At 40.3% G+C, this 11,855-nt stretch overlaps 2 protein-coding genes across 3 annotated transcripts; both read left to right on the forward strand.

Annotated features, from left to right (window-relative positions):
• Positions 1–1,294: 1,294 nt before the first annotated feature.
• tub-2 (Tubby C-terminal domain-containing protein) lies at positions 1,295–11,483 on the forward strand (the record flags this gene model as incomplete). 2 transcript variants are annotated; one of them, NM_058512.5, is made up of 6 exons in its annotated part: positions 1,295–2,585; positions 3,805–4,054; positions 4,923–5,010; positions 6,791–7,496; positions 9,216–9,521; positions 10,622–11,483. In NM_058512.5, the coding sequence occupies 6 exons, from the start codon at positions 1,464–1,466 to the stop codon at positions 10,757–10,759; spliced, it is 2,610 nt and encodes an 869-aa protein (NP_490913.2). The 2 variants fall into 2 exon arrangements, with proteins under 2 accessions (NP_490913.2, NP_001293352.1); NM_001306423.3 differs by lacking the exons at positions 1,295–2,585; positions 3,805–4,054; positions 4,923–5,010 and having other exon boundaries at positions 6,951–7,496; positions 10,622–10,759.
• Positions 1,397–1,426, forward strand: Y71G12A.5 (uncharacterized protein; the record flags this gene model as incomplete). The annotated part of the gene is made up of 1 exon (NM_001361843.1): positions 1,397–1,426. One exon carries the CDS (start codon positions 1,397–1,399, stop codon positions 1,424–1,426), a length of 30 nt encoding a protein of 9 aa, NP_001348690.1.
• Positions 11,484–11,855: the final 372 nt, after the last annotated feature.

The following is an 11,855-nucleotide window of genomic DNA, read 5'->3' on the forward strand; positions in this document are numbered from 1 at the left end:
TTTTTCTGTTTTTTAATGAATTAATTAATTAAAATTTGAAAAGAGGGGTTTTCATTCAATTTTTTTCGAAATTTTGCACAATAAACAAGAATTTAAATATTTTTCGGTGCAAAATTACATTTTTTAGGGAAAAATCAAGATTTCTGTATGAATTTTTCAAAATTAAGACAGATTTTCATCATTTTTCTGAAATAAATCTGTTTTCAAAAATCTTAACAATTCCGAAAAATGGAAAAAATTCGGTAAAACACCTCTGAATTTAAAAAAAAAGCAAAATCGGAATGAAAAAAAATTTCGAGAAAAAATCCAAATTTTGACTTAAAATCTAAAAAAATGGCCGATTTTAGACGTTTTTTAGTTCAAAAATGGGCTTTTTCGGAGAAAAATTACATTTTTTAAAAAGGAAAGTAACATATTTTAAGTGAAAAAGTCACGATTTCTGTACGAATTTTTGAAATTAAGACAGAGCTATTCATCATTTTTCTGAAAATTAAGTCAGTTTTTAAAAATTTTAATAATTTCAGAAAATTCAAAAAAAATTTCGCAAGTCAGAATTAAAATTTTCGAAAAAAAATCCAAATTTTTTAAGAAATTTTTTTTCAATCTGAAAAACGGCCCATTTTAGACATTTCTAATTAAAAAATTGTGAGAAAATGGGGGTTTTTCAGGGAAAATTACAAAAAATTACAAAAAAAAGCAAAGTCCTAATTGAAATTTTCGCAAAAAAAAAACCATCAATTTTCAGTTTTTTTTTTTAATTTTGAGGCTTCTCATGAATAAAAATATAAATAAAATTTAAAAAAGAAAATGTTTTGATTTTTGATAAGAATTAAAAATTTAAAATTAAATAAAAAAATATATAAATTCTGAATAAAAGACCCCTGCCACGTCACAATAAAAATGCGAAATCTTGTATTTCCCTATTTCCTGATTTCCTTTGCCCGCGGCGTCTCAATAATCCCCTCCAAGTGTGAAGAAAGTAGAAAAAAAAGATGCCAAAAGATTAAGAAAAAAACAGAATAAGCCTAATTACATGTAACACACACAAACACTTATTCGTGGAACATCCTGGGGGTCTCGAGGGGAAAGAGAACGAGAAGCCAGAACGCCAGAAGTGTTAGAGACGCAGAGAACATGGGATGTTCTCTGCGTCTCCCTCTCACTCACGCACTAACTTTCTGCGCTCTCTGCGCTCTCTGCACTCTCCCAAGCCACCAGTGTGTGTGTGTGCCTCCTTCTTTCCCTTTTTAAGCACCCAATTAATATTTGCCTGCTTCTCTGCAGTCTCTTACCTCCTGTGTCTCCAGGGAGGCGACTTCTCTCCCTCTCCGTCTGCCTGCCTGTGTGTGTGTGTGTGTGTGCGTCCTCCTGAAAAATCGATATACTTTTCTCCCCCATGCGATTTATTTTCAATTTCACATTGTAACCTACTATATATTGCTTTTTTCTTCTTTTTTTCCCCTATGAAAATACTATGGGAGAGCGACTGGCAAGGAGCCAGAATCGAGCAAACCATCACCCATTTGTCATGGATCCAACAGCAGGACAAACCAGACCACGGATTGCTGGGAGTCGGCACCGAAACTGGATCCGTAGGTGTTACACTGACAGACTTCAAGCCCACTCCAGATGACCTTACCCGTTATAACTTTAACCTTCGAGGACATCATAACGCTATTCGAATGGTTACGTGGAATAAGAGCCAGTCAAAATTGGCCTCTTGCGATGCATCCGGAATCATTTATGTTTGGGTCCGAAATGACGATCGGTGGTCCGTGGAACTCGTCAACGATCGAGGCGTCAAAGTGAGTGACCTTAGCTGGAGCCCGTGCGGCGGATCCGCGCTAATATGCTATGACGACAATTTTGTGCTCATCGGAAGTGCCAACGGCCAGCGTGTCTGGAGTAACTCCTTCCCGCTGCCTGCAGCTGTCACCTGTGGAGTATGGGCCCCGGATTCCAGGCAACTGGTGTTAGGCTTTTCCACTGGAACTATTCAAGTTTTGTCGAATGCCGGAGTGAATATCACGTCGAGAAGTTTCACAGAAGACAAGCTCACACAAATGGCATTTTCCCCGTTGCGAACCAAAGTTCGAGAGGTTGAATGGACGCTTGCGATGTTGAGTAGTGCTAACAAGATCTACATGATATCTGCTTACGATCAACTTCACCCCGCAATTTATCGCTCGAAATTTCAAGTAATACGTATGGAATGGAACACGGACGGTACGATTCTCGCCTTAATAAACGCCAACAATGAGCTCGTCATGATTGACACCACCTGCCGAGTCATACATCGTGAGCGGATCCCGATCGCGGATAAGGAGAAGACACTAATCCCGAATCCCCCACCAACTCAGAAGCTTACAGCCTTCACTTGGGCTCATAACGGAAATGTGGTGATAATCGCTGCCGGCGGGTGTCTGACTGTCGGACGGATTCTGTTCGGCGTCCCATCGCTCTTCGAAATTGTGACGTACGATCTGTGGAAGATGATGGGATGCTCGTCAAAAAAAGTGGATAAGCTGCCGATTCCACTCAAGGAGATGAATGCGTTGCGAGAGCTCGATCATCACGTCATCAGGGTGAGTTAATCCGTTGGTGGAAAGGATTATATTTCCTTTTTAAGATATACATTTATATTCAATAGGAGAAAACCGAGAAAACCTCTGAATCGGCGATAATGATGACTAAAAGTTTGAACTTATAGAAAAATATTATTTGGTAGAGCTAGGTCCTGATCCAGGGTAGAGCGGCAATCGGAAAAAAAAATGGTACGTCCATGAAAGTGCGCTCTACTGCTCTATGCGTATAACACTGGTTTGAGGGTATCAACAATAAATTCATTGGTGTCATTAAATAGAGATTTTTCTGTAGAACATTGTTCATACGCAACATTTTTTAAAAAATTGAGCCGTTTTCGAGATAAATCCAATATAAAAATGTGACTACTGTAGAAATTAGTGTATGTACGCGAGGTTTGCCTCCCCGTGATTGCCGATCGACGATCTCCGATTGCCGCTCTCCCATGGTCCTGATCCAGGATGAATCTGAATTGTATCCCTAATCCATTTTTGAAAAGTGGAGTAGCGCCAGTCGGGAAAATTTTAAAAAAAGTAGCGAAAAAAAAAGAAGGAAATCGCTTTTCAACGGTAAAATTATCCCACGCTCACGAGAAACGCGCAAGCCCTTGCCCAAGTTTGGCCCAAAAATATTGACTTGGATCAGAAGTTGGGTAAACTTGGGCAAAAGTTGGGCAAGACTTTGGCAAAACTTTGGCCCAAATTTTTTTGTTCCGTTTCAAACTTGGGCCAAAGTTTGGCAAGAGTTGGGTGAAACTTGTGCTGAACTTTGATGTGCCCTAAAAGTCTTGCCCAACTTTTATATTTTTTCGGACAAACTTGGGCAAGAAGCTAAAGCCAAATGCCGAGCACTGTCAAAAAGTGGCAATTTTTGCCACTCATAATTTTGGAAGTCGACCAAAAAAAAATGTTTTTTCCTTCACTTTTTATACTATAATTTTTTTATTATTATTCGTATTAAAACATTGAAGGGGTCGGCCTCAAAATGTCAATTTTTCCAAAATTTTGGCGAATTGCCAAAACTTTGGCTTCAAGCTAGCTTTTTTTCAAAAATCCTCTGCAAATTTTGTGTTCTTTCAGAATTTGAAAACCTATTTAAATACCACATTCAAAACGCTTCCATATCCGCCGAGTTCAAGCAGAAAAAGTGGATTTTCAGTCAGACCATTTATATGCAAAATTGCAGTAGATTTCTATAAACACCCAAAACTTTCATTTTCAGTGTCGAATACCCCGGTCCCAAGACATGTGCTCCTACGTGTGCAGTGTGGTGGACGCCCGATGCTACTGTACAATACGGCCATTGGCACGTGGCAGTCACACTTATGTACTCTGCTTCGAACATCTCGGAGGACTGGTCCCATTGCTTCTCGGACGTCAGGTCAATCGGTTTTTACCGCAATTTCAGATTTTCATGTATCAGTCGAAGCCACCTACGAGCTCACCGCCTAGTGGCTCTTCTGCCCAAGTTGGTAAGGAATTTTTGAATTTTTTTAAAAATTCAAAACCACGTTAAAATATCCCGACTCACGGGTTCTATCTTCAATAAAATTTTAACTAAGAGTTTGGTGGTACTTTACATTTTTTGACCGCTGAAATATTTGGCAGACATGTTTTTTTTAATGAAGCTGTCACGTGGTGCAAGGCTGTCTCATTTCGCCTTGATCTACCAAAAATGTGGGAATTTTTGGCCAAAAAATGTGACGTCAGCACCACTTTCTTAACCATGTGAAATCAGTTGAGAACTCTGCCGCATTTTTTGTAGATCTAGATAGATCAAAGCCGAAATGAGACACTCTGAAACCATGTGCGACGTCACAGCTCACCAGGTTTCAGAGTGTTTCATTTCGGCTTGATCTACTTAGATCTACAAAAAATGCGGCAGAGTTCTCAACTGATTTCACATGGTTAAGAACGTGGTGCTGACGTCACATTTTTTTGGGCCAAAAATTCCCGCATTTTTTGTAGATCAAACCATAATGGGACAGTAGTCCGGCACCATGTGACGTCGATATTACACTATAGAATTTTCATGACAAATTCCACACACAAAGCGGTTTGTACTACGTGGCTGTGAAAACAGAAAACTCGGCCACGCTTCTATCGGAGCATTTATTCGAAAATCGCCTCCCAGGAAAGGCGGAACCCTTTTTAGAAGATAGTTTTCGAAAAGTATCAGATGAATCTTGGGTGAAAAATTGAAGTTAAATGGTTGGCCGAGTTCTGGAGTTTTCTAGGCCACGTAGCGAAAACCGCTCTGTTTGAAAAATATTCTAGGCCATTGATTTTAATTTTGTTCACTCTCCCTGCCCCTGTACCAAACGCTCAATATTATTCCAGAAGACGTAAACTCCATATTCCGCTACTCGACGGGTCGAAACTCACTCTGGCGCCGAAGTAAACGCCAAATTCGGGCGTTAATGTCAAGGTTTGTTACTTTACTTTTTTTTTTTTGAAATTTCACTCTTGGCCGCCCCCAGTTAATGCAACAAATAACACACACACACACACACACAAAAAAGTTCGAATAATAAATAGAGAGAGAGAGTGACGGAGAGAAAATAACCGGTTTCCCGTGTGTTGAATCATTTCACCTGACGTCATTGTACGATTTTAACGATAATCCAATGTGATTTGTTGATAAAAATTAATGAAATTATTGGATTCTAGTTTTAAGGGAACCAATCAAAAACATTAACCACGCCCTTTGCTCGGCTCTGATTGGTTGGCACATTTGATGGTGCCAGAAGCTATCCCATTACGGTTTGATCTACAAAAAATGCGGGATTTTTTTTTCCCTAAAAAATGTGATGTCAGCGCGTTCTAAACCATGCAAAATCGGTTGAGAACTTTGCGTCTCTTCTCTCGCATTTTTTGTAGATCAACCACGTGTGCTATAAAGATCTAATTTTTGACAATTTGTTTTGGTAAAGATTTTTAATCAAAATCACACTATCATATTACAGGAACACAATATTCTGAGAATGCGTATTACACAACATATTTGACGCGCAAAATATCTCGTAGCGAAAACTACAGTAATCCGTTAAATGACTACTGTAGCGCTTTTGTCGATTTACATGGCTCGTAAATGTATTGACAGCTAAATATGTTCCATTATTTTCTTATTTTTTCGCTTAAATTTAATATTCTATCGATAAATAAATGATTTAAAATCATTTCGTAAAACGAGATCCCGTAAATCGACACAATCGCTACCACAGAGCGGTTTTCGCTACGTGGCCTAGAAAACTCCAAAACTCGGCCAACCATTTAACTTCAATTTTTCACCCAGGATTCATCTGATACTTTTCGAAAACTATCTTCTTAAAGGGTTCTACCTTTCCTGGGAGGCGTTTTTCGAAAAAATGCTCTTTATTCATTATAGAAGCGTGGCCGAGTTTTCTGTTTTCGCAGCCACGAAGTAGTCATTTAAAGAATTACTGTAGTTTTCGCTACGAGATATTTTGCGCGTCAAATATGTTGTACGCTTTCTCAGAATATTGTGTTCCGTTAAATAATACTATTTAAATCAAATTTTCAAAAAAAAGAGAAACCAAATAATACAGTGCATTTTTTTTCAACTTCTACGACTTTAAAGGGGGCGCATTTACGCGCGATGGTCTCGACACGCGCCACCCATTGATTTTTGGGGTGCGTGACGAGACCCATTGCCGGGACCGTCGTGCGTAAATGCGCCCCACAGTCTCCTCACGTGGAAATGACGCAACAAGGGGGCTTGCGCGTTTCTCGTGAGCGTGGGAAAATTTTACCCTTGAAAAGTGATTTCCTTCATTTTTCGTTACTTTAAAGTGGATTTCATAGTTTTTAATTATGCATCAATTGTTCACATGACTATAAGAAAGATGGAGAAAAAAGAAATTTCAAAACTAATTTAAAAATAGAGGCCCTGCGTAATAAAGTAAAATCAACCAAAAATTGCTTTTTCTCCAAATTTTCATGTTCATCATTCGTTTTCGGTATAAAACTGTTTTTCATTTAAAATATAGTCTTTGATTGAACCTGATAAAATGAAAATATGAAGAAAAAACACAAAATTTAGCGTTTTCGGATTTGTCTCAAAGTCCCACGCGCTGCACGAGATTTGCGCCAACAAATCAATTTCCAGCTGAGGAGACTGTGGCGCCCCCTTTAAAGTCGTAGAAGTTGAAAAAAACAACGCACTGTAGAAACCTTCCCATTTTCAGACACGTCCGCCCCACACGTCCAGACACCCGTCTCCTCCAAGTGACGTCAAATGTGTGGTGCACCCGATTCAACATTTCCTCCCTCTCCCCATCACTACTCCCAACATTCCTGGGGCAGGTGATCTACAAGACCTCCGTTCTACACCTCCAGCCAAGACAAATGACCATTGATCTGGCGGTATTGCAGCGAAAAGATGGCAAGGAACTTCCGGAAGCTTCTGTAGACGGGACCACACATATGACTTCCTCTCCAGATCAGGGACTAACTTCAGAAGAGCGTCAGTTCTTCCAGAAGATTCTCGCCGAGTGTCTCTCACTGAGGGCTGTCATCAATTCTTCGAATTTTGGAAAGCCTCCACCGCCTGCTGCAGCTTCTACCATAAGCCTCCCCTGTCAGCCATCAACATCCAAAGAGCCCGACTCCTCAGCCCACACCACTCCGATCAGCACGAGAACCGTCGAATCAAAGCACGACGTGACGAGTATGGCGAGCTCGGTGAGCACGTGGCACGAGGAAATTGAAGCGCTGGCGTTTATCGACGGGGATGCCGATGAGAAGGCGATGTTGGTGCAGCCGGCGTTGAAGACCGGATGGGCAGCGATGGAACAAGCGAGTAAAAAGGATGCGGAGGTGATACGATCGCACGTGGATAAGTTGGCATCAATTGCAGAACAATTGAGTAAACGACACGGTGATTTTAATGTGGTGAGTTGGAGTACAACCTCGGTACCAAGATGCCGGTTGCCGAAAAGCTGCCGAAGTGTCGACAAGCAAAAGTTGCCGGTTGCCGAAGCTTTTTGAGTCCGGCAACTTCGGCAATTGCCGGTTGCCGAAATTTTTAGGAGTCGGCAACTTCGGCAACTGCCGATATCAATGTCAAATCTTTAATGCACAGAAAAAAGCATTCAGACTGCCTGAAAAATGCGAAAATTTCACTGTAACCGAAAAAAACGACCATAATTTTTTCCAAAACGCTCAAAAATATGATTTCAACAACAAAAAAAACTTTGAAACTTGGTTGCCGGTTGCCGAAATTTTTTTAGGTTCGGCAAAAAAATCTCGGTTGCCGCACAACCGTGCTCCAAATAAAATTCCACTTGCTTGGAGGACCTACTATCGTGCCTACCCTCGGCAGATTAGGCAGGCAGATTAGACAAAAAAAAACCCATTTTTAGGTGTTTTTGCCGCTATATAATTTGTTGGAATTAAATTTTTAGAAATTTTGACGTCACACCAGGCGTGGGCGGCAATTGCCGTTCGGCATATTGATTTGTCGACGAATTCGGCAAATCGGCAATTTGCCGGTTTGCCGATTTGCCGGAAACTTTCTTTTTCGGCAAATTGCCGATTTGCCGGAAATGTTTAGAGGGGGTTTTTATAAGACGGAAACACTTAAAACTGTGTCTTTTGAATTTTGCCCGTTTTCCTTGGATATTTTCTATGAATTTTCTTATTTTTCAAAATAGATGTAGTAACGTTCATAGGATGCGTTTAATTTTGCCATTTGAAATTGAAATTCTGAAATTTCCAAAAAAATAAGTGCGAAACCACAAATTGGCAAAAATTTTCGGCAAATCTGCATTTTGCCGGTTTGCTGATTTGCCGGAAATTTTCAATTCCGGCAAATTGCCAATTTGCCGATTTGAAGGAAATTTCGATTCCAACAATTTGCCGATTTGCCGGAAAAAAATCGTTTGCCCCCCCCCCCTGTGTCACACCTTCCAAAAGTAAATTTCCAGCAATTACTGTAGAACACTGAGCTAAGGTGTAAAAAGGTGTAGGCATTTCGTCTCAAAACAGGTCTTATGTATACCTGAAAAGTTCTGTAAACCGAACGTTCGGCGCCAGGTCTTTCCAGATTCCGGACGATCCAAGTTATAGCTGATTTCCTTTTCTGGTTCATTAAAAAAACTGGACATTAGATTTTTTGAAATCCGGGAGCCCGAAAAATGACTAGAAACGTCTAAGCCAGGGGTGTCCGGCAAATTTGTTGAATTTGCCGAATTTGCATTTGCCGAGCTCGGCACATTTGCCGATTTTGCCGAGCACGGAGAATTCAAAAAAGTAGACTTTCCGAATTTACCGAGCTCGGCAAATTTTGTAGATTTGCCGCGCACATCAAAATGCAATTTTGACCAAAACTATTGATTTTGACCCTAAAAATTTAGTAACATGGCACAAAATTGAGTTATTTTGATGCTTAAGCAGACATTTTTGTTCAGAATTCAGTAGTTTTGGTGCTCCAAAAAAACTGAAAAAGGATCAAATTTTTCGGAGTTTGTTAAGCACTGCCCTATTCTGCCCTACATTTGCCCTATTTACCGAGCTCGGCAAATTTCGCAGATTTGCCGCACACCCCTGCCCTAAGGCTCTACAAACTGTTAGAGACCACTAACCAACAAAATGTTATCCTATGTATTTTAGAAACGAGACAAAGCATCGATCAACAAGATGCGCTCACAAATGAAGACCCTCCTGCGGCGAGTCAACGAGATTGAGCAAAAAGTGGCGAATGGTGACGTGAAAACCGAAGTCCGTCAGCTGCTGAACACGTTGAACGAGATGAAGAAGGCGTTGGGTGAGGGTGTACCGAAGAGTGGACGAAGTCTCAATTCAACGTGTAAAATCGAGACAATGACCAATAAGACGCCGTTTTGGAACGAGCAAAATCAGGTTTATCAGCTGGATTTTGGAGGCCGCGTGACTCAAGAGTCGGCCAAGAATTTCCAGGTAAGAGTTTATATACCAAAACTGGAGAGAGAGAGATATTTCTTTTTTTATTTCTTTTTTGTAAAAATTCAACATGTTTGTTTTGTTTGCCTATTACTTGAACACAATATTCTGAGAATGCGTATTGGGCAACATATTTGACGCGCGAAATATCTCGCAGCGATAACTACAGTAATTCTTTAAATGACTACTATAGTGCTTGTGTCTGGTATATGCTAAAATTAAGCAAAAAGCATTAGAAAGAAAGAAAATAATACGAAGAAAATAAATTCATTTTGAAAATCGACACTAGCGCTTCAGTAGCCATTAAAAAAATTACTGTAGTTTTCGCTACGAGATATTTTGCGCGTCAAATATGTTGTGCAATACGCAGAGATCTCAGAATTTTGTGTTTTTGTAATAAAGGGATAGGATTTTAAAAAATGAAGCAAAAATCCACTTTCGGAACAATTTCACGGATCTCTAAAGTAGAAAAATGTTTTTTTTTCCAAGTTATCTTTCCAATGACATGAGTAGCATTCGAAACAGGGATGTTCGGCATATTTGCCAAATTTGCCGAATTTGCCGAGTTTGCCGAATTTGCCAAATTAGCCGGGTTTGGCAAAATTGCCGAATTTGCCATATTAGCCGAGTTTGGCAAATTTGCCGATTTTGCCGAATTTGGCGAGCTTGGCAACTTTTCGGAATTTGCCGAGTTTGGCAAAATTGCCGAATTTGCCAATTTTGACGAGTTTGCCGCGTCTGGCAAATTTTCCGAATTTAACGAATTTGCCGAGTTGGACAAATTTGCCGAGCTTCGAAAAATTGCCGAGTTTGACTAACTTGCCGAACTTGGCAAATTTGCCAAATTTGCCATATTTGTCGAGTTAGGCAACTTTGCCGAGTTTGACAAAATTGCCGAATTTGCCAATTTTGTCGAGTCTGCCGAGTCTGGCAAATTTTCCGAATTTAGCGAATTTTCCGAGCTTGGCAAATTTTCGAAATTTGCCATATTTGCCGAGTTAGGCAAATTTGCCAAATTTCACCGAATTCGCTGAGTTTGCCAAAACGTCAATATAACTTTGCCTGGCAAATCAAATTTCAAAAAAGTTATTTTCCAGATCGAATTGGACAGCAAACAAGTTCTGCAATTCGGCAGAATCGAAGGCGGCTCGTACACCCTCGACTTCCGGTACCCGTTCTCGGCGGCACAGGCGTTTGCCGTCGCACTGGCCAGCATCACACAACGACTTAAATAATCAATAATCGATTGGCTCATATCACCAAATCCTACCTTTCCCATTGACAACGAGTCCCAACCAGTTATATTTGTAACCTTCGAAAACCCTGTAGTGTATACCCATCATATCTCGGTTGGTTTTAAAGATATCAAAAAACTTTTTAGTACAAATTTGTAGAAAAAAATATTTTGAACATTTTACCAGTTGACAATTTTTTGATAAAATCAGAGCCCACCGAGATATGAGCTCTTGAAATCTGAAATCAAACTCTGTGATTTGACCGCTAGTTTCTCTTCCACGTGGTGTCAGAGTGTCTCATTTCGGCCAGATCTACGGAGATCTACAAAAAAAGGCGGGAGTATAGACGCAGAGTTACGTGTTGACGTCACATTTTTTTGGGCCCAAAAATTCCCGCATTTTTTGTAGATCAAACCGTAATTGGTCAGCCCCTGGCACCACGTGCTCTTCTAGATCCCTCCATGCCCCACACGTCATAGTCCTCCTAGAATACACCTCTCTTGTCATTTCTCTTGTACATGTAACCTAGTACGGCTGGAAGAATGTTTTAGGGTACAAGTAGTACGCGCTGTCTGTCGCGCGCCTCTTGCAAAACACGAACAGCGAACCACTTATTTTTGAACGAATTGTAGAAATACATGTACAGCTTCCACACATTCATAATATTGATTTTTTCGCACCTGTTTTTTTTCTGGAGAAAATGAATAAATTTTCAGTTTTTGTTTTCACGTATTCCTATAGGCGCCAAATGCCAGTCAAGAACCTATCTAGGCACAGAGCAGGCGAGTAGGCAGGTAGGCAGAAGTTAAGTAGTCACCAAGCTAAGCTTTTACTAGGTGGCCTATTCCTGCATCGTACCTAGAATAAGAATGGGCAGGCACGTAGGTAGGCGGGTATAAAGAAAATAACATGTAGGCATATTTGTAGGTAGGTAATATGGTACAGTCTAGGGGTGGGCGGCAAACGATTTTTTTCGGCAAATCGAAAAATTGCCGGAATTAAAATGTTCCGGCAAATCGGCAAATTGGCGGAATTGAAAATCTCCGGCAAATCGGCAAATTGCCGAAACTAAAAATTTCTGGTAAATCGGCAATTT

Source organism: Caenorhabditis elegans, chromosome I, assembly GCF_000002985.6.
Source record: "Caenorhabditis elegans chromosome I".
NCBI classification, from domain to species: Eukaryota; Metazoa; Nematoda; class Chromadorea; order Rhabditida; family Rhabditidae; genus Caenorhabditis; species Caenorhabditis elegans.